At 38.4% G+C, this 23335-nt stretch overlaps 1 protein-coding gene across 2 annotated transcripts in view; it reads right to left on the bottom strand.

The window, feature by feature from the left end:
- Nucleotides 1–206: 206 nt before the first annotated feature.
- The window catches only part of MEP1B (meprin A subunit beta), a 27302-nt gene continuing 4173 nt past the window's right edge, over nucleotides 207–23335 (bottom strand). Inside the window, exons 2-15 of one of the 2 annotated variants that reach the window (XM_027674589.1) lie at nucleotides 21619–21637; nucleotides 21383–21433; nucleotides 21236–21279; nucleotides 20174–20246; nucleotides 19021–19138; nucleotides 14668–14846; nucleotides 12981–13199; nucleotides 9715–9867; nucleotides 8750–8965; nucleotides 5800–6267; nucleotides 4076–4258; nucleotides 3424–3628; nucleotides 1306–1507; nucleotides 207–384 (exon numbers count right to left, since the gene is read on the bottom strand). In XM_027674589.1, coding sequence (XP_027530390.1) covers nucleotides 367–384; nucleotides 1306–1507; nucleotides 3424–3628; nucleotides 4076–4258; nucleotides 5800–6267; nucleotides 8750–8965; nucleotides 9715–9867; nucleotides 12981–13199; nucleotides 14668–14846; nucleotides 19021–19138; nucleotides 20174–20246; nucleotides 21236–21279; nucleotides 21383–21433; nucleotides 21619–21637 — 2148 coding nt within the window. In that variant the 3' untranslated portion in view covers nucleotides 207–366. The remainder of the gene's footprint in view (nucleotides 385–1305; nucleotides 1508–3423; nucleotides 3629–4075; nucleotides 4259–5799; nucleotides 6268–8749; nucleotides 8966–9714; nucleotides 9868–12980; nucleotides 13200–14667; nucleotides 14847–19020; nucleotides 19139–20173; nucleotides 20247–21235; nucleotides 21280–21382; nucleotides 21434–21618; nucleotides 21638–23335) is intronic. The other variant, XM_027674578.1, reaches the window with a different exon arrangement.

Below are 23335 nucleotides of genomic sequence, written 5' to 3' on the forward strand. Positions count from 1 at the left end.
CAGAGTCCAGCTCCCCTTTATTATAAATATCTGTATAATGATAATGTAGCAAACCTAGAGTTTGCTGTATTGATTCAAAGTCAGGATGCAGTTTTACACATTTTGTTCATGTTCAGGTAGACTTGAAGGACTGGGCAGGCGTGCCACAAAACATAGTTCCTTTTTTACCATTGCATGATGATACACAACACTGTCAGACACTTCACTGACTTTAGCACAGTATTTTATCTAGATGATGAATTATTTTCCAGACTTTACAAACCTTTATTGTGATGGTTGAGATAAAAAGAGCAGAAAGAATGATGACGTAGTTGTGGTTTTGCAGTGATGTTCATCTTGTGTCTTTGATGCTTATTTGCATTATCTTCAGAAGGATGTTTTAGTCTAAGTGGGAAAAAAAAACAACAAACCCACATCTTAAAAGTGTGTAGGGAAGGGAAATATGTGTATAATGTAAGAGCATTACTTGCAAAGAAACCAAAACTATTTATTGGAAGGTCATGAAATAACAGTGTCAAGTATCTGACACTGCACAGTGGTACTGCAACTCAATGGGATATCACACAAAGAGTATCAGCACAAAATTAAAATGGAACTCTACTGTCTGGAAGGCCATTCCTCTTCAATTTGTTACAAAATTTCTCCTGTGCCCTGTGAGTCCCTCTAAGCTATGTCACTCTTGCTATTTCCAAGATAAGCCTCTATTTAAACTAAGAGTCCATGCATCTTGGACTGTATGAAATTTCCTGTGAAAACCTGCCCAAACATTGCTGCTATGCACTACAAGACATTTCTGATCCAGTCATTCAGATAGTTTTAACCTGCTGTCTTCTTTTACTTCTCCTGAAGTCATGATTTCCATGGCTGGTTTGTTCCTTGCATAAAAAATGGCCTTTGAATAGGATAAATTATTTTTAGATTTGCTTTTTGTTTTGACATTTTGGGCTGGAATTTTTAGCACTATATCCAGGTGTTTTAAGGGGGGATCTTCAGCACAAAAGGTAGTAATAGATGAAATACAATTCTACCAAGCAGAAAATACGGTTTAATCACAAATTGAAAATGAGCCCCTTGATGCTCTCCCACTCAAAGTAGGCTGCCATTGGAGCAGTATGGGGGGAGGAAGACAAGATTTGAATTAAGGGGCTTTTTGCTGTAAATTAATAGCACTTAATGGACCTTTTCAATACCTAAACTGGAGTCTTTAGATTACAAAAATGTTTCATCTTCCCATTTGAATTTGATTGTTTACTTTTTAGTGAATATAGGTATGTGTGTGTTTGTTGAAAGAGGCAAAATACTTACTTCTTCCAGAGTCGAGCTCTCCCTATTTTCCTTTCCTTTTCTGTATTTCTTTTTAAGGCACACTGCAGTTGTGATAGTGACAATAAGCATTACAACAAATACAGCTACGGTTGAACAAACAGCTATTACAATATTTTCTTGAGCTGAGCCTTTCTTTTCACACTTTTCTCCCATGTACCACCAGCCATCACCTGCTGGACATCTAGAAAGCAAAAGAACAGACATATGTTATCACCTAAAGATTAAAGGTATGAAAAAGTCTACTTCAGAAAACATCTCTGCATCTCTGATGCAGTTTCTATATCCCAAAGCATGATGAAGTTATCTTAAAATGGACTTCTATTTAAAGCTGTCTTGAGTGGCCCACTGTCCTTACACATTTAGATGTGCTTCTTTCGGCTTCCTGCTGTTTCACAGGTCATGCCTTCAGAGAGAGCCTTTGCCAAAAAACCCAAGTGCCTTCCTGATACTCTTGTCTGCTTAACGCTTGACTGCAGCTGATCTATACAGCTGCTGCTACTGAATGGTAGTACTCTCAAGGCTTCTCTGACCAGACAGCAGGTGAGCCAAAACTTAGCTGCAGGGACTTCCCAGTTCAAAGCCTGATCTAGCCAAAGGTGTTCCCACTACATTCTCCCTTCCCTGCTCAGTGCTTCTCCACTGAGATGTGGTACATTCTGATCAGACTTTCTCATTGCCACAAAGGGCTTATTTTCAAATTTAAAGAACTTTTATGAGCTGCCTCTGCTCTACCCCAAGAAGCAGGTAAGAAAAGAAATTAACATTCTAGCAGTCATCTGGTTTAAGGACTGAAAACAACCTCCAGGCTTTGATTCCATCATCTTATCCAGCATCACAATCAGCTCTGAAACATTTTATAGTGAGCACATGAGGGTCCAAATGATCTGACTGAAGAAAAAAATATATGTGCAGTACTACTGAGTGCACACCTGCCCCTATCTTTCTAACCTTGGTTATTCTTTAAGTATTGATTTTCTAGTTCCTGTCTGTCTATTCAGAACTACCCTTGACCCTGGAAATGAGTCAATTTGCAGTACACCGCAAAGATACCGGCTGCTAGGGGGACTTCAGGTGATTCACCTTGAACAGACTTCTGTATCACATTCCCACTCATTTCCCAGCAAAAAATTGGAGCGGAGACTGACTGCTGGTCACACATTTCTGTAGGATGGAAAGTAGGTTGCAAAGGCACTAAAGCTTTGAATAGCCTAGAGATGTCATAAAATAAATGTTCTCTTTCCATAATTCTGAAATCAGACATAACAGTATATTTTTTGTCTTTTTGGAACAGCTTCTTGATATTTACTCATATTTGTGACCTGCTTGTGATGAGTTGCACAAGAATTGTTTTTAAAAGGTTTCTAAATAGGGAGATAAAATTCTTAATGAGCCAGCCTAGCTCTTGTGGCTCTTGGCCTTTAGATGTTTGCCTCACAGCACTCCCCCAGTCTACTTGCCATGGCACATCATCACATAAGGTCACTATCTTCAGGCTTAGAGTTTGTTTGAGAGCTGGAACAACGCTAATCAGGCAGATGGGTTACATAAATGCATCCACAGATAATTTAATAAAAGTTGATATTAATCTTCTTGCAGGGCAAACAATCTTTTAGTCCTCAGACTTCATTGCTGGTTTCAAAGGCAAGCAACTATACTTTGGTAACTTATGGTCATAATTTGTACTGTACAGTATTTCTGAATCAAATTCTAAAATAAAGTCTATGCTGCTTCCTACCTGATAAACATTAAAATTTTTTTCTTCTGATATAAAAGTTCTTTTCTTTCAACTCCATTTACTTAACTTCTACATTTTACTATAGGGACTTCTAAGGACTTGGAATAATACATTACTGAAAATAAACACACTTAAAATGTAATTTACAGGAAAGTCAATTGGAGTACTTCAAAATGGTCAAATGCTGAGGTTAGGGTCTTTGTTGCCCAAATTAGTTGTAAGTTTAGTCTCATAGGAGCAGTTGGAAATACTTGCCTTAATCAGCTACAGTCTGTCTTTCATTAGGAAACAAAGATTTATTATACTAGAAACTTTCATAACTCATCCTAGAATTGCATTTGGGAATGAATAAAGGCAGTTACCTGCACACTGGTGCTCTATCTACCATGACACAGACACCATCATTTTCACAAGGGTTTTCTGGACAGAAAAACGGGCCCTCTGGCTCTGGCTCTTCTGTGGCCGTGGGCTCAGTGTTGATGCCTGGCTTGGTGATGGGAGTAGGGCTGGAGTCAGGTTTGACAGTGGGTGAAACACTCGGCTCAGTTGACAGTAGATGTGATATATCTGCATGATAAACCCACAAGAAATAAGGTCTTTACTTCATGTTATTTTTCTTCTTATTCCAATGCTAGTTTCTCATAATAAAGAGCAATGAGCCTGTCCCCAGGTATAATGGATAAACAGTATTTTTTTACCCTTCAGGAGCATGACGTACTTTGGAAATGTCCTCTAGATTTTTTTCAGAAACAGATAATTTTGTTCAAATTACTCTATTCAAAATAATTTTCACAGGATTAGCATTGGTTTATACACCTTCACATGAGATAAAGGAATTACAGCGTGCATGTACTTACCCACAAATTTGTTCAAACATATGGTTTGGCTTGAGATACAGGCATAATTCAAAAACTGCTCATGTGCAAAGTACATAATATGTATTTATACCTACAGCATTAGTGACTTAGTGTATGACAGTGTTTACTGCATTGTAAAGAGTATCAGCTAACATACCTTCCATTGTTAAAAGTATATAGACACCATCTTCTTTAATAAAGTTGCGGCTTCTAAGTCTCTCATGAGTTAAAAATGTCCCTGTTCCAAGTCCTGGACCTCTCCAGAATTGAGTTCCATTGGGAAAAGTTGCTAGAGATCCCACTTTATCTGGCCTATCCCAAAAATAATCTGATGAGGAATCTGGAAAAAAAAAGAAAAAAAAAAAAAGATAAAAAGAATATGAACATGAGACCAGTCTGGATTAGTCTCTCAGTAGAAATCACAATTGCCTGAAATTCCACACTGATGAGATACACAAGACAATGGGGATCTTCAATGCTTCGGTTTAGCCTGATGTATTGAGAAAAGAACCTGTGGGAGAAGAGGATACTGGAGAGCTAGTTGACAACCTGCCGTATTTTATTTTTAGTTCTTTAAAGTGTAGTGGGTAAGAAGATAAGTAGCACATGAATCATCTGTAAAATGAGTTAATGTAGTGCTTCTCAAAAAAGAGGATCCCTTGCAGTAGGTGGAGGGCACTTGAACAACCTGAACAATCACAGATCACTGATGCCTGCTCCATCAAACTCTGCTCTAAATCTCAAAGCTGAGCCTGATTGTCTGTGAAAGTATCTGTCAGAGGGGGAAGAAACTGCCTGCTCCAACACCTCTCGGGTCAGAGAAAGGGTACATGTTACAAGGTTTTTCTTGGGAATCTGAGACTATTTGCAATATGTGAATAAAAGAATGGAGAAGGAGCAGAGTGCAAACAGACTGCATGCCCACAGGGTCAGGGAAGGAAAAGGACTAAGCACTGTGGACATAACAGCAGAAAGCACAGGGAAAATGTCAAGCATTTATGGAGGACCTGGTGTGGTGCATCTTTCATTTACAGGGAGGATATTTAGTCTTTCTAGATTACCCTCTTTGTTTTCGCGTAGATTCAGTGACACAGAAAAATGAACGTAAAACATACAATTTTTAAAATAATACTGTTAACTAGACATTTTTTGTGCCTTCCTTCCTTCTATAATGTTACAGTCTGAAAGCCCAGGAAACCAATTCAGTGGTGGAGGTGGTTTCTCTTGGCAAAACCCTTACATCAATGCAGAAAGTAATTTTGGCTTACATCCCATCTTTATCCAATGATGAATATGGCTGTTTTCTTTAATATCTCTCTCTCTAGAGATTCCTACCATTTCTCAGTTATATTTAACCTCAACTGCCTTCTTTCCAAGTTATTGTGGACAATCACCCTTATCTTCTCACACCTTGAACAAGTACAGATTATGTAATATGAATCAGTACTTTGTCCATCTGGAGATTTGCGCTGACACCACTGTACCTTTAACAAGGAGGGTGGGGATTTGTTTAATAGCTGCACTTTTATCTGGTATGAACTTTGTGTATTGTTAATTCAGTATTTTTCTTTTCAAGCCTTCTGGAAAACTTCCATTCTAATTAAAACAGATATAAATGCATCCTCACAGAGTATATGAAAGAAACTTTAGGAATAGATCATTCACCTGTTTCTTATGCAAATCACCTTTGAAATCCAGGGTCCCAGCTTAACTTGTTTGTAAGTTTAATTTTTTCTTGTCTGTGGATCAATTATATTGTTACTGCAAACAAATGAAACGTTCCAGAAAAAGCTGCACTAATTTACACAAAGAGAAGATGTGACTTCTTGTCTTTTGGTTGTGCTTTGCATGTATTGAGTGGCGTGTCTGATTTTAACTAACCTGATAATTTCAGGGGGTCTGTTGTTATACTCCTTTGGTTTGACATCCGTTGACGAATATCAGGATGCTGGTCGAGCAGAATCATGGTACCTTGTTGCCATGCACAGGGCCATTGCAAATGATCATCATTTGCTCCAGAAATCAAGGACAAGTATATTCCTAAATTAAATGGGTTATCAGTGGTACCATTTACATACAAGCTGACCTGGAAAGCATATCCTTTACTAGAGTAAAAAGGCGGACTGTATATTTTTCCTGCTTCCCCTGCTGGACCAGTGTTGAGGAGATGTGTGAAATTTCTGATATGCCAGACATGGTGGGGACACTGAGTTTCTGACAAGTTGATGTCGTCAACAGAGAGGCCTCCATTTGATAAGGCACTTCCTGTCACGCCTCGAAACACAACACGGAATTTACTTGTGACATTCAAAGAAACATGATGGAGCTGCCAGTAAGTCTCAGGTGAACCTGAAAAACAAGGGTAGAGGTTTCTGAGTCAGCAGTACAGTTAAACACTGCACAGGTCTATGGACCCTATATCAACATTGTGTAAGAATTTCTCAGTTTCACTGGCACTGATGTGATGGAATATTTCTTCTGTAGATGTTATTTTTTCAGTGCAAGATCATATTTTCTCAATACAATTTTTTAACACATTTAATATGCATAATAGCACTTTAATTTGAGTGAAAACATTGTTGATGGGTTTTAAAACCACTCTTTCTTTTCAATTTTTCAAGAAAATTGCATTAAATTAGTCTTGATGTTGTAATAATGAAATGCACAAAAATGTCTGTCACCTGTACTATTAAAAAGAAAAAATTCAGAACAAGTTATATTCAAACAATTGAACAACAACATGTCTCAACAAAATAAAATGCTTCAGAGGCTTCTGAGAGCCTAGAACTGCAATACTGGTTCATTCAACTTAAATGGCTTGTTGGAAGCTTGCCTATACAGAAGCACCATTCACCCATTGAATGATTAATGGTACTAAGTTCGAATTAAAGGCAGTCAGTTTCAAAATCTACTTCATGTGATAAAACCTCACTGCAAGTCTGATGCTGCATCCAAAAGTGCCTGCACTAGCAAATTCCACTTCACTTCAAGAGCAGTGTACACAAAAGCAAAGACCTCCGCACAGGGGCCTTGCGAGGCCAATGAAAATAGAACACCCTTTGTTAAAAGTATGTGCAGCAAAACAGTTTCTTTTGCTGTCTGGTTTACGTTTATCCGCACAGAAGACAAGACTTCAGGGAATAAGCAGTGCCAATCCCAGGTACAGAACTCATGCATCACTCTCCTAACAATCCTAAACACAACAGAATGGATCTCAAATATGAGTCTTAATTTCTTGACATTTTTCATTACCATTATAATTAGGAGGAAAAAAATAAACCCAGAAATACTAAGAAAAGCACCCCACTGTTTTCCATGAAATTGCCTTCTGCATAAACTAAAGGTTTTCTGAACTGCACACATTATATGCGAGACTGGGATTTCTGACTTGTGTTCAATGAGCAGATCAGCTACTGTGCTGCATAATGGCCCACCCCCACAGCCTTCCCTGCTCCTGGCTGAAGGTATCCACACCTGCCACAGACCAGCAGGAAGGGTTAGGGCTTGTCCCTCAGCCCCTCAAGGGTCGTGGTTCAGTGCAAACCCATGAGCAGCTCAGCCAGGGTGTCAGATCATGGCTGGAGGGGGCTGTAGTGTCACTGTCTTTTCCAGTCCATTGACTGAGTTGGTGAGGGTATCTTCTCATGTGAGAGAAGTGAGACAGCTTGAGGGGGAAATGATCTTAAACAATTCCTGAAAGTTTAGCCAAAGACTGTCAAAATAAGGCGCCTGTTTGGACACACATATGAGACAGGAGACTAAAGGAAACCATGGACTTGAGAAAGCAGGAATGGGAGATGGACCTAATATACATGAAAGAGTATTTGTGAGGAAGGATAAAGTGTGGCTTTAAAGTAGGGTTTGAAAGAGTTTGGAGGGCTCATACTGATTTGAAACCTACATCTGCCTCAGCAGCCCTGACTTTATGGAATAAGTAGTGCCAATCCCAGGTACAGAACTCATCCTATTAAGGATGCTGATAGCAAGCACAGAGGGATGGTGGTGAAACCCTAAAGGTGAAGAAAAGAGTGGAAAAAGGAAAGAAAAACAGGTAGCGGTAGCAGCTGAGCCTAAAGGGACAAAAAGAGACTGAAGAGCGGACTTGATATCTACTTAGTAAAAGACCTTGCTCAGACTCTTATGTTACCAAAACACTGAACCACGTGTAGCTGTAATGGAGACCAAGTAATAGTTAAATATTTGAGAAAGTAATTTAATCATAAGGCGACTTTGGCAACTATAGCTTAAAGAGCTCTTTTCCATTAACTGACCTTAACTGCTCATTCTGTAGGCCATAGGCTCCTAAAGCCCCAAAAATTTAATTTTCTTCACACTACAACTCAAATCATGATCTGCTGCCCATATATGTCAGTTAAGTAATGTCAAACCTTGTTTAAAAATAATTTAAATTTTATTTATCTTTTTTAAACTTGCATATTAAGTATTCCAGGGCACTTATGCTTTCCATTTCTTTATCATTATTTTCTTATTAATTGCAATTTACTCTAATACTCTAATTTCATCTGTTGCTACTGCAATTCTAGAACAGTTAAAATGACTGCTCATGGAATTCTATCTATTTTTGTGAGAAAGCTATCTTGATAATGCAAGAGTTTGAAATTTGTGGTAATTTATTATATGACAGGGAAACAGCTGACTGAGGATCCATCAGCTATAATTTCACCAGCAAGAAATCAATTACATAGATAGAAAAAAAGCCAAAGAACAACACTAGGAAAAGAGTGACTTTGCTGCAATATTTTGTCCCAGTACTTTTAAAAATATTGAATATAGATTGAATAAAACAAAAAAAACCAATTTTATTCCATACCTTTTATCTCTTCAATGAATCTCAAAGTGCCATTTGGATGGGCTGAAGTGTACTCCCTGACCAAGACGTGCAACCGGTCGCTTTCATGACCACTGTTATATAAATAGAATTGTAAGCACTGAAAGCCCCTTTTGGGATAAAAAATTCGGCTCTCCAGGACAGCTGTGCTTCCTTCTGCTCCAGCACTGGTGTTGAAATGCATGAAGTAGCCAGAATCTGCCAAAAGTCAATGAGAAATGAATGGTAGAGCTGAGAGAAAACAAAATTTTTCTGGCTCACTGATTTTCCTAACACTGTATTATAAGAACACTAGAAGACATGGTCAGGTCAGAGTTAGGTTTATCCTGTGGTAATCCTTTGACTGAGGACTGTCACCTGTTCACATTCTCCAAAGGTAGAACCATTCTCCTTGCAACTTTTTTCCTCATGTGGCTGTCTCTAGCAATTTGTACTCAAAACCATGGGCTTTTACTCTTTACCCACTGCTAGTAATTCATAGTTGACTCTTTGCAGGACTGGTTTAAGCTTCTGAACTCATGAAGCTTTTGACAAGTTCAGATACAACTAGATATATTGTCAATTAGTTCTTCATTTCAGCCCTGATAATATCCATCATTTCAAAATCCTAATCCTTCCCAAGGACTTATTGAGCAATTATTCAGAAAAGCAGCAGTCTTTCTGGTGTGCCTGTATCATAGGTTAGAACTCTATATAGTCCTCATGTCAGGATGTGACACTAAGGCTAGAAAACAGATTAAAAGAGATAAGGGCATTCGATCTTCTCAAATAAGCAGAAAATCAAACATATCACATGATGTCCCTAAGTATGTAGATTTATGTTGCTTAGTTAAAAAATAAACTGTCATTTGTCAAAAAATAAACAGATAACAAGGCCAAGCTCAAAGTGAACTTGCATGACACTGCAGAAAATGCTTCCCAGAAAGATAAGAACTTTTTTTTCATACCTTTGCATTCTCCCATATTAGTGTGATCAGTATTTGGCCCAGCAGGAACCTGAGACAAACGGTGCCAATCACTGTTATCATCTGAACTTTGAATCATGCCACAAACATTTTCAAGTTCAAAACTGCATGTGTCCATGAAACTTAGTGAGGAGGCTATGACATTAAAAGAAAAAAAAAAAGTCATGAATCTCTATTGAACAAACATTTTAATTCTGAAGATCCAAAGCCACGAGCAGATAAAGACTAAATGCAAACACCAAATAATCAGTGGCTTCAAAGACTATCAACATTCATATGTATTATGTTCAGGAACACAAAACTTTTGGTGACTAATACTGATATTAATAAGCCATTTAATAAGCCATTATCATATCATATCTTTCATTTTAAAAGGAACACTAATAGCAAGCCAATCCCTACACACTCATATTATAGTGAAAAGGTCCTGAGACTTCCCATTCATTCTTCTGCTTTCTTTGGGCCAGTCCACACTTGGCCACAGATTTTGATAAATGGTCACTAATGTATCAGCTGGAGTGCTTATTTTGAAATATAGAAGAGCAGAAGTTATTTCACTGGAATAAGAAAACCTTGTTTTTCAAAAAGCTGAATTGAAAGAAAACCCCAAACATCTGGCAAAGGTGCATTTGGGACCATTGGATTTCTCATGTCATACAAATTTTATGAGGTCTTTCATACAACAAGCGAAAAATTAGGCAAAGGAAGACTGTGCAGTTGAATATGAAGGGGAGAACATAATATGAAATGTTTTCTCTGCCTAAAGCAAACTCTGGATGGGTGAGGGAAGGCACAATTCAGGTTTATCCCTGTTCTTAATTTTGTTTCCCATTGTACCATGTCTGAGCTCTGTGTAACACATGATTTGAAAAAAAGTAAGTTAATAAAATGCCTTTTGAACTATACATAAAATATTGTAGCTTAAAGGTTTAAAAGGTTTCATTGCATCATAATGCAATGAGTATCACAAAACTCAACCTCAATAACATGCCAAAAACTTCACTTAAGCAGTAACTTAGGGAAGCACTTAGATATGAACTCCAGCCAAATCAGTTTTACTGCTGAGATATTTTGTGCTGTCCTCATAGAAAGCTAACAACCGTCTAGAGGATGCAAGATTATCAGAGGTGTTGTATGACTAATATTTTTTAAGATACAATATTGGTACAATGTCGTAAAAACCAAGAAAAGTATTCACAGCAAATGTTATATTGACTGCTAGAGAAAGAAGATAAGGAAAAATGGAGGATTATTAGATGAAAGAACTCTTGGAAATCAAAATACAAAACAAAATATGAAATCCACTTGCCCAAACAGGAAAGAAGAAGCCTAACAACCTTAATTAGAAAGTGCTGGCTGGAGTGGTGACCTGAATGACAGGAAGAGAGAAAAGCAAAACCCAGTAGTTTACGATGTATTTCTTAGATTCATTCCTGAAATAGAGGAAGTGGACACTGCTTGAGGTAGGTTTTGAATTCCGTCTGCACCAAAGCCACATACTTTCTTGGTATGTAGTGAAAGACTGGACTTGAAAATACATGGGGGATGAGTGCCGAGTCCTAACTTCCTGTGTGTGAGGGAAACCTCACGGTCAGTTCTGTTAAATAGCATGCTAGAAGCGGAAAGCAGACTAAAATCTACTGTTATCATATGGCCTGAAAGACAGTCTTGAAGTAGAGATAAAACCAGCACTGAACTATCAGTCAGGATTTGTTATGACGAGAGTTGGGTTTTTTTTTTAATTTAAGAACCTTTTTTCCATTTTTAATGCAATTTACTAATCAAACAGGCCTATAGCAGAAATTCAGCTTAAACTTTTCTTTAAATTGTGTTCAGCAACCAAAATAGTCTTTTGATTCTTCTGGGAGGATATCTAGTACCCAAACCATGTTTGACATTCTCAGTCTTCCCTCTAACCTGGAAGGATCAGTCCAGCAGCTGTGTGGGCGAGGGCTGGGACCCGGGAAGGACCTGTCCTCTCTGGCACAGGGGCCACTTAGGCAAATGATGGGTGATCTGACAAACACTTGTGTCTCTACAAATATCGTGAACACTGTATGGAGCCAAGGGACAGACTAGGGGCAGGGGAGATCCTGATTGCACTCAAGGTGGTGGCAGTTTTGTCACTGATTTCAACACTACTGGGAGTTATTTCACTTGGGGAATGTGTCTGTGGGTTAAGAAAAAAGTTAAAATGTCATCAAGTATTTCTGTAATTCATGGGAATGATGGAAAACATATAAGATTAATGGAGAGGAAGAAGGACCCCATTGGAAAATGCATAAGATTAATGGAGAGGAAGAAAGACCCCATCCACTGCTAAAGACATCCTTAGCCGTAAGCACTTTTATAATGCCTAATTGACTGTGTGCCAAGTGCTAGAAGCTAAGGCTTCATGTGTGTTCAGTTTAGACCTACAGAAATAGAAATATTTTCATCACAATTGTATGCTCAAAATAATACACTATTTTAATAAAACAGTTTGATAATTGTTTAGGGTATCTGTATAATGAGGCTTAAAACATAATTGTAAGCCAGTACTCATTACTTGGGATACTGAGGCAGTGAGGTGAAAGTTTTCATCTGAGTGCTAGGGCACGTCTGATGCAGTAACAATTACAGAATTGTATTCCAGTTTGGTAGTTGAATTACATTTATTTTCCTGTCTCTTACTTTCATTCAACTTTCTAAAATAAATCCCACCTAATAAAAATAACTCTTTTGATCCCTTTTGTAAGAGACCAGGTGTGAAACTAAACAAAAAAAAATTTAAAAAGCTTGCATTTTCCTAATAACAGCATCTGTACCCTCTTTGTATGAACACACACCCTGTCTCATAGATTCCATGAAAGTGGAGTAGGTACAATAGCCTAAAATACTCATTTCTGTACAGTGTCTGAGCAACAGCTGTGGAATAATACAGGGAAAAAACGAAAGGCTTTGTGTAGAAGCATACATTTTAAACAGCCACCCAAGGGATGAACAAAAATCAGCTGCTGAGTGAAGCTGGTTTTCAACTAAAGGTCAGATAAAATGGCACAGAAAACTCTGCTACTCAGCAGTGTTTGTGCAGGAGGGCTGTTATTTCTATCTGTAGCATTATTTCTGGTGTTTTTAACAAAATTCACTTCTCCAAATATGTTAGCATCCCTTTCACTTGTGTCTGGATGAGCGCAAGCATGTATGTATCATTCTCATTTCTTTCAAACACCAGAAGCATAAAATATAAAATAGATGGAGAAACTTACAGCAATTGTACAGCCGGTTCAGTTTCTGGAGATCATAATCACTGAAATCCATTCGCTGTCCTATAACATCCATGAAGTCTGGTATGTTAGTGATGATGGTGGATTCAGTTCCATTCCTGAATGCAGTTTTGCTATAGTGCATCACAGAATTATAGTCATAGGGAACATTCAGGAAGTCTGATGTTTTATCATCATATTTATTGAAATTATGTTCTCTACCTAAATGGCAAAAATAAAAGGAAAGGTTGTTTGTTGCCCAAGAGAATCAAGTTTTGATGTAAAGTCTTACAGTAAAAAGAATCCATCAGATCCCCAAATATTTTTTTTGTAGTCATTTACTTGTACTTATTTTGTAAAATAGTTACATTTCCAGTTTAGAGTTATTTACTTTCCTCTTTCAGCCACTGGAGCATAACATGATGATGAACCAAATTTTTTTGTTACCAGAAAACTTTTTCCTGTGAAACTGCTTGTAATCTTTGATGTGCTTGTGATACACAAAAGTGGAAATAGTGTTTCAGTACTCAAATTACTGCAATTTGCAATTGAAATGCCTCCCTGTTTCTAATCTGTATTCTCCACTGTTTAATTGCTACTCATTTTAGGTCACAATAAACAAGTTAGAGCTGCCATTGGATAAGCTTCCAGATGTTTTCTGGAATATGAGCAAAAAAAATCATTGCTAACTACCCAATGGAGGATAAAGATTTAAATTAGTCAAAATACAGTAACTATATTCCAGTTAGTGCAAAAAAGCTGCAGCAGTTTCAAATGGCTAACAACAGTGCAACTTGTCACTAAAGAGTCAGCAAAATATAATGGAAATCAAATAACAGAGTCTAAGTCATTTTCTGCAATATATACTTGCATATGCACCTGACTATTGATCACAACTAAATAAGAATGCATTAGATTTAATCATTATCTACTTTTTCAGTCTTCTGTGTGTACCTGTATTAGGAAAGCATCAAGTCTGTGTGTATAACTTTGATTTTGAATCGCCTGAAAGTCACAGAGGACAACAACAAACTAGAGAGACAGAGACAGAACAGAGTCCTGAGGAATCCTGTGCCACCTCTCAGGCTTGGGCCAAATATGCCAACACTTACATCCACAAACTGCATTGCTAAAGTAACTGCTGGTTGCAATGCAGACATCAAAAGGGGTCTCTGCTGCTTGCTCACCCTCTCTGCACAGTCTGCTGTCTCGGGTCTGCTGCCCACACCAGATGTAGCAACTGGGCAGAAGGAGAACAACCACTGTTTTCACTGGAGATTTTCTACTGGTTTTGGTCCCACTGGGTCTTTCAGAGTGGGTGGGGGTTTTTTTAGTTATTTTTATTTTGTTAAGGGCTCCCAGAGTAACAGTGCTTTTAAAGTAGTCATTTAAACAAATTAAATTATTCTCTCCTGCTGCACTTCTCCACAACATGTAGCATAACAGGACTCAGATCTCTAGTTAGGGCTTTGGGAACTGCCATGGCACAAGAAATAACCACAGCAACAACAAATGAGGATTTCTGTCCCAAATACATGTCCCTTGATATTTAATTTTTTGATCTACTGGCTTTGAAAAGTAAGTCCAGGTAAGAGGATAGCATGACCACACAAGGATGGTTGGAAGGGATGTTCCACAGCTAAACCCCCCAGCATCAGGGTGTGAAAGGAAAAGCAGGGGAGTGACTGACCAGACTGAATCCTGTCCCAGACGATGGTCACGTAGTCATCCCGGTCAGACCGTGACTGCTCATGCCAGAATCCCAGGGCGTGCAGGAACTCATGCTGGATTGTCCCAATCCTGTCACAGTTGGTTCCGATGGAGAGTTGCTGCAACCCCATTTGGCGGTTTCCCACTGAGGACCAGCAGCTAGCATTGAAATAAAATGAGAGCTCTGTGAGATACATACCATCCCCATGCCAAGCAAACTCCAGAACCAGTCTGTGCAACAGGTATATTTTTAACCTGAGCATTGAAGTCACAGTTTGCTACAGTGAGAACTTTTTCATTGATCTGTTCCTTACCACATCCTTTCTTCTCGCATTTAGCTCTGTTTTGATGAACAAGCAGTTACCCGGATCTGGCTCTACTGTTTCTACTTCATTTTACTTAGCAGAAAAATGCTGAGCTATTTGTGACAGAAGAAAACTGGTGAGGATTTGGTTGGTACTCTGGAACATCAAAGGTTATGGGCACATGATTTAGAGTAATTAAGTTACTGCAAATTAACAATTTTCAGCTGGACCACAGAACACAACTATGAGCACCGTTCAAACCTGTCCCTATTCTGAGGAACCAGGTTCACAGACATTCTTGCCTCTGCCATTGCAGCCACTTCTCTCTGCACTCTTTTGGTCTTTCACTTTGCACAGGGCTGTGGCTGTCAGGCAAGGTGGGCTTCTGCATGGCTGCATTTGCCTTCTGACAGGTTGGTGGATTTGACAGTGTTTTTTGGAAGCTCTTTTTTTTTCTGGCTCTCTGTGAGCTGCTGTGCTAGAGCACTTGCTGCCGACACACACTCACAAGGAACAGAAAAACCACAGCTGTACTGGAAGTTTTTATTAAATGATAAAAAAATTCAGTGTGTTATCTACACAAGCCAATAAATGGCACCCCATGTCCACAAAGTAGCAAGCATAGAGAGCTACATTTAAATTGATATTTTATGCAGCAAATAAATCAATACTTGCCCAATGAAGTATATAAAATTAATCGGGCACAAAATATGCCATAGGATTTGCAGTCCTATTGCCTCAGAAATTTTAAATATAAGCACACTATGCACTTTTGAACTCTGTAATTTATTAGTGCCACATGTTCCTCAGTATTTCTTTTTCCACAGAGCAACACAGGCCTTGGCTATTGATTACTCACTAAAATCACAACATGAGACCTGGGTAGGAGCACATGTGGCATCCATAATTTCAAGGACTTCCCCTGAACAAGGCCTCATAGTGATTATGCAGCTTTTTCTTGGGTTATGCAGAACCATAAGAAGTCCATCACAGGTCTGGGTCTACCTTGTATCAAAGCCACCTCTGGCTTCACAGCTGTCGCACAGTGCACAGCAGGCTACAGGCATATCCAGGACACCTGGTAAAACTAACATCCAAACAATGGTGGATGAAGCTTCCCTTTGCCTTCAGACTGCCAAATGCCTACAACGCCATCATTCTACAGCCACAGAGGGAGTAAATACATGGTCTGCATCACCCTGCACTGAGAATAAAACTTAGGCAAGTGGCACAGGGCACTCCAGATCAATGGGCACCTGGAACCCCTTGTTAGCAGCGTCTTCAGGAGGGGAGAAAAAGTGGAGGAAAGTCCCAGCTTCCCCGGGTGTGTGAGAGCTCTATCACCTCTGACTCAATGCTGTCTGCACTGCTATCAGAGGCTAAGGGCACAGAGAACTACCTTCTCTGACTAATCCCACCATCCCTCTTTTTGGAAGATGAGCTGTAAGTAGCCACATGCCATCAGTAGCAATGGTGCCACTCATTTCAGACACACTTTTATGCTAATGTCCTGCTACTGATTTCCTTCCTGAAGTATCACAGGTCACCAGTATCAGTTCACAGACACTTCAACTTACCAGCAGCAAGCGGGCTAGCCAGGGATCTGTCTCAACCCACTTCTGCATGGATTCCCTTTGCTGTGTGCCACAGTGGCAAAGAGCTGAAGTGGCCTCCCAGGAGTGCTCCATGAAAACCTAATTTTCCATGTGGAAATAGTAGAGATGACATTGATTCTCCCTGATCTGCTAACCACTTGACACTTGACTCTATCTCACCATGCCAGTTTTCCTGCTGAATGAATCCTTCTCTTCATGAGAAGAGTAAGGAGAAATGACACATCCATTGCAGGTTCCCAGATTGTTCTGTGAGCTTTGCAGGCACTTGCCACATTTGATGCTCCTGCAATTCTGTAATTAACAAGCATCCCCCGTGTATTTTACTCAGCACATTGGCTGGAGTCAAGGAAATATCTTTAAATAAATCCTTAGTCTAACCCCTGCTGCAGATGCATAGACCTGGGTAGAGCATGAGGTGGAGGGCTGTGTGCTAGAAAACCCTACACATACCTCTACTCAGTTTTATAACTATATACCTGTTAACATAGTAGAGGTAGTAGCCAAGGCGTGGTGAATGGTAGGATGAAGAATGTGTACACAGAGAGGGCTTTTTGTACTGAGTGTTGTTACACTGTGTACGTACATCAGAGACTACAAACGTATTTTTACACAGGGCAGTCAACCCAACAAAGTGGCAGCTGGCTTCTTTTGTGGTTGACTTAGTTTGAATTCAAAAGGGTAATTCAGATGAGGACTTTGTGACCTACTACAAATCCTTTTGATACAAAGTTCCCCCACATTCCTCTGTTTTATAGATGCAAGCCAAGATCAGAAAGGCAAGGATGATTTATCAACTTTTTCTTGGTGTGGTAAAACTTTATGTTGCCAGGAACTTTGTTTGCCTGTCTGCACTGTACCTCTGGACTGAGGTCTTTAGTCAGCAGTTAGAAGAGTCCTAGCTGATTAAAAAACCCCAAAAAACATTAGGAACAGCAGAGGGGAAATGGGTTGGTTTACCCAGCTTACACCTTGTTCCACTAGATCCAAAGTTAGGAATGGAGTGAAAGGCAGTTCATGCAGGGTCAGCCTTGATTTCTTTGTACCACCCAAATTGACTCACTGAAACTGAATGGCTGTTTTCAGGAGACTGCACCATTTAATTCCAACCTTTTTTTAAAAAGTGCTGCTGCAGATGTGTCAGCTGAGGTGATAGAAACATTTCAGGGCAAGTAACACACCAGGCAGCGAGGGCAAGAAATGCTATACAACTAGAATGATTCGTCTTCTTCATCACCATGACTCATCTATTTTTAACAGACGTATAAATGAAATATTGCGCAGAGGCCTCCTGCGTGCCACAGGCTAAATATTGTGGTTCTTTTTCAGGTACAATTATTAGCAAATTCAATGCATACTTTATGGGAACAAGGAATAAAAAAATCAGCTACATGAGTTTTCCATTTAGCTCAGAAAGCCGGAGTCATTAGCACCAACTCCTCGAGTCTCCACTTATACATCTTTGAGAGCTGAGTTTCAATGTCATATGTACAGTATGAATAGCAGAAAATATAGAGAGTCAGAGACTGAAGAAATTTTGAAACAATTATCTGCTACAAATATCTCAGAACGAGCCAAAGGGAAAAAGAAACATTTTTATTATCAGAAAATCTTTTCCCATTTATGAATGCATTCTCATATCAGGAAATTATTTTCTGAAAGCAAATTTCCTCACCAGGCTATCAAGCTCTCCCTGTTCACCTTTTCTAAAGGAGAAATGGTTCAGCATAGAGGGGAGAATATATTTATTCTTGTTGCACTGTTTTGACAGAGATTGTCTTAGAAGGGAAGAAGCTGGCGCAATTTTGACTTCTTTACTGGAGTCTTGTCTTGCAAAATTTAAGGTGAAATAGCATAACTGTTCATCAAAGGAGGTAAATAAAGTGAAACATCAGTAAAATACATCAGTGTTGTACAGCGTTTAAAAATATTGCTCTTATATCTATCTGAATGCTGATGTGACATTGTTCAAATGCAATTCCATTGTTATATTCAAACAAATTCGTTGCCCCACAGTTAGAACTATCCTATTTCTTCTCGGATTTTTTTTTTCCCTAAATACTAAGGTATACTAAGAATAACCATTTGAAAGTGATACTCCATATATCCAAAGATCAGTCAAGACCATAACTGCCTTGTTTCTGATATGTTTTACCATGTCCAGAAAATTACCACTTAAAGGACTTAATTTCCTCTTGTATTTAAAAATAAGTATCAGTAAGTAATTGTTCATTACTGCTAAGGTAATACCTGCGTTGGAAACTACTACAATTTCCAGTTTAAAAAAGACTGGGAAAATGAAGACAACAAAAATACAAAATTATAATCAGATATGTGAGTTTTAGAGTGAATACTGGCCATGAAAATAGTCTGAAGGCAAACTGAATTAAAATTATTTTGAATTACTCCTCTTACCCACTTCCTTTGAACACAGATATGTAATTCTTCTCCCCTTCCCAAGGTTTAAAGTCAATACAGGTTTTCAGTCGATACTGTTCAAATGCCTTGAGGATGAGTCCCTTAGCATTCATTTCTGCAAAGCAAACAGTGTTCTTGTCAATACTGAACGAATGGATTTGTGTTATTATCTGTATGGGGCAAGTCCTAAGGGTGGGTCTTGCTCCAGCTATCTTTGATCAAAATAAGCAGGCTTTTTGCTGGATCAAGACCCGAGTAGGGACCCAAAAAAACATAAATTAGGCTGTTGTGACACTATATCTTCCTCTTGTTTTGCTGCCATGTAATTTTTCTTAGGTACTTATGTATAAAGTATGACATGATGAGTATATAAAATATGATAGTGCATAGGTCTTAATTTTGTAAATTCTTTCATTTACTTTTTTTGAGATTTATGTAAGCAAGTATTAAATAAATAGGAAATGAAGACATCGGATTTTACCTAGTGCAGAAGGCAGGCTACAGATCTCTCACAGAATTTCTCCAGGATTTGAACTGCTCACATTATATCTGGGTTATCTCCTCTAAGAAACTTGTATAGTTTCAACCCAGCTTAGATCTGAATTTAAACTGGAGATGACCCCACCCTGTGTAATCTCTCTATGTGGTATCAGTAAGAACTTCAGCTCCCCATCTCACCGCCCACCTCTGCCATCCAGAGCCACAGGCAGGTGGATTCAAAGGAATGGAGACAAACAATGATGTGTCCCTGGCCCACATGAGGGGACTCAGCAATGTGCCATTGCACACTGTCTGTCAGAATCCCATTTTGCCTTCAGTGCTGTAGATGCTGTAAATGGCTTCAAAAAGATCTTCCATGCCCTCTTTTTACTTCTGCTTAGTAGAGTTTCATGCCTCAGACACAAGCTTTCAAAACCAAATTAATCTGCTGGGCCGTAGCAATGGCAGAATAAGAATAATTCAAGAAAGGAGGTGAGAGTCAGCACTAATACCAAGATTATATACCCCATTTGTGCACATTCAGCCCCTTTCCTGCTCTGGGAAATGCCTGCTCTAGTCTTAAAAGAGGAAATGATGCCACAGAAGCTTTATCAACCTGTATTTAACATTTCAATCAACATACAGACATTGTCCAGGGCAAATACTGTACCTAGGCTGTCCTCGAGGACATAGGGAATAACATGGGGCCACCGATAGTTGTCACCAATGATGGAGTTTCGTTCCTGCATCCAAGAAAGAAGAGATGCATGCAGTCCTCAGGAAAAAGTGATTTAGCATCAGGGACTACAACAGTGCTAAAGCAAACCTACAAGTCCAAGTAAAGCATAAAGGAAAACGACAAACTCAAAAAAACTCAGAGGTCTAAGGTTTCGGTTAGAAATCCCTTCCTTCCCTTCTACCAGCGTCTCTGACTTCTGCACCTTTTTCTCCATAGAATTACCTGAGCTTTTGATGCATGTGCATAGGAGCTTCAGCTCATATGGAAAGCATTAAGATCTAAAGTATTGAAAACTGAACAGGTTTTAATAATTTTTAAATTTTTCATAATGCAAGAGTTTGTTTCTGTGTCTTTAGCAAGTGCTGTCCTTGCTTCCACCGACATGCCCAGGTCAAAGTATATCTCCCAAAAGGGAGAGTAAAACACTATTGACCTTCAGAGTACAAAACACTTTCGAGGTTTCCTACTAGCTATTTTTGAGATGTAAATGCAATTATTTTTTTTTAATTGATGAGACAAGGATGCTGGCTAGATGTTTTAAAGTGTGGCATTACAGATCTAATTTTTCCATTGGTTTTAGTCAATCTATATGATGGATGTCTTGCAGCACTGCTCAGTAAATTTAATTGGCTCAAAATAAATATTGTACAGATAAAAGAATTTTTTTTAATATAAATCTGCCTCAGTGATGATCAGTGCTGCTGAATCTCTTAAAAGCTCAAATATAAAAAACACAGTAAAGGAAACAAGAAGCTAATAATATTGATCTAATGGCTGAACAGATTTCTGTTGGATAATATTTCTGCAAATGCTCCTGACTCCTTCATTGTCTATGACATTTTGTAGAATTCCACCCCCAACCATCTTCAGTTTATTGTTACATAAACAACATTTATTGTTAGTAGGAGCAGGATAAATCTATCATTTCCATGCCAGCAATACTTTACATTATGTAAGTCAATGACATATTTCTGGTTTTATATTTGAACTCACCACATGAAGTTTGATGTCTCCCTCAAAAAGGTCTAATCCTAAAGCTAAAGGGAAGAGGATATAAACATTTGGTTATTGTATTGATTTGTGACTAACATAATGAAAATTACCAAAAAAATTTAAAAGAGAAATTGAATTTTGATAAACCTTCATTGATGTCGAAGATGTCTCGTTCAATTCCTCCATCTACGTCTACTTCTGAAAAATAAAAAGACAAGTGAGGTAGGACATTAGCCCTTGCTGTTATCTTTATGAAGTGTGAAAATTAATGCAATAACAATAACAGTAATTATAAATCCGTGTCTGTCCTAGCGATGTTTACGAGCAGCTGGTTTTGTTGACTGCATCCCGTGCATACAAATAGATCTCTAAACAGAACTCACCAGTTGTCTCTGGAGCAGGCTGGAAGGGGGAAGAAAAAAAGATATTATTAGAAAGGCACGTGATGAGATGCAGTTTGCGTTACTCTCTCAACAATATTAGAGATGCGATTCAAGCTCAACTGACAGCACTTAGCACATGACTTTGTATTGGATTGACTGGACCCACTGCTTCCTCATTTGACTGGAAAACTTCATTAGCTCATGTGTCAGCTTTGTGCACTTCCCACCTCAGGCTGCCCAACAAGTAAGTTTCCCAGTACTGCTTCTGTGAGGTTTTCTCTCACAACTCAGATAGTATTGAATGGTCCTTCACAAATGAGAAAAAAAAAGAGCCTATTACTATGGAATCAAGTATTGCTACGAGTCAGCAGCTATGAAGAACCTATAGAACTTATGCTTAACTTTCCATTGTAAAGCTGAAGATGGGAGAACAGAATTAGTGGTCTGCCATCACACAGCAAGACTTTGAAGTACTGGGTACACAGCCCAGGTCACTTCAGCCCCAGTTTAGTGCCCTATCTGGACTCCACTTACCTATGCAATAACAACTCACAAACTCTTTCAGCAACATATAAAATCCACAGACCATAACGAGATATAATGACATATAATGAGATACACATAGAACACTTTCCTTGCTATAGCATGCCTATAGAATGTAATCGTCATTCTTTTACTGGACTAGACACTTCATTTTGGACTGCTTCAAACATACTTGACATAATACTACACAACTATTTATCACACAGTGAGTAAAATCATGAACAGCTTTTCTAAGCAATCACTACTGGGTGTCTTGTATTTCTATATTTGAAACGAAGTTCACAAATTGAAGGTAAAAAAAGCATCTTCATATTCTAAACCCTGACAATATAGATTACAGATATAGCAAATTGTAAGATATAACAGCAATTTTGCAAAACAGGATGAGATGTTTTGATTTCTTCATATAAATAATTTATCTTTCATACATGCAGTTTTGCAAATAGGACTTATTTTTCCAGTGTTATAAGCATCTGCAACCTTCATTAGAAGCAATGAGCAATACAAGTTCAGAGTGCTGAAAAATGGCAAAAGTCAAGTCCACGCAGTTCCCAGGAATATTAATTGTGGTAATTTCTACCATCTGTATGATGTATAAGATAACAGTATGGCCAGAATATTCAAGTGAGATTCAAATGCACTTGTTCTTCTACACCTGACTTTTGACACGTAATGATGGGAAAAATTTTGAAGGCAACAATTGTGAGCCTTAAAACTGATGGCATTCATATAAAGTTTAACCAAATACAGAAAAAAAACCCACCTTCCATAAAATTTCAAGATTCAGAAAGAGATCTGTGAAATTGTCCGAATGCCCTATTTTAGCTTTGTAATGAAAGATTAATTTTTAATCTCAAATTACTGTCTTGTAAAAACTTCAGAATATGGTAGAAAAAAATACTGTAAATAAAAAAGTCTGAAATCTCATTTTGTGATTTTGATTCACCTGAACTAAAATTAACTCAAACTGTTCCTTCACAGTTTTTGTCAGATTTTAAAAATCTATTCTCATTGCCTTAGAGGGGGAAACCTTTTTTTGCCAAAACAAAGAAGAGGCTATAGTTTATAGGTTTAAGAGAGATAATTCCTCCCTGGTATCAGTTGGCACAATCAAAACCTTAATATCTAACTAATATAAACAGGTAAAGTTTTTAATTCAAATTCTTAATTTTTT

Source organism: Neopelma chrysocephalum, unplaced genomic scaffold, assembly GCF_003984885.1.
Source record: "Neopelma chrysocephalum unplaced genomic scaffold, ASM398488v2 Primary Assembly neopelma1_22, whole genome shotgun sequence".
Taxonomy (NCBI): Eukaryota; Metazoa; Chordata; class Aves; order Passeriformes; family Pipridae; genus Neopelma; species Neopelma chrysocephalum.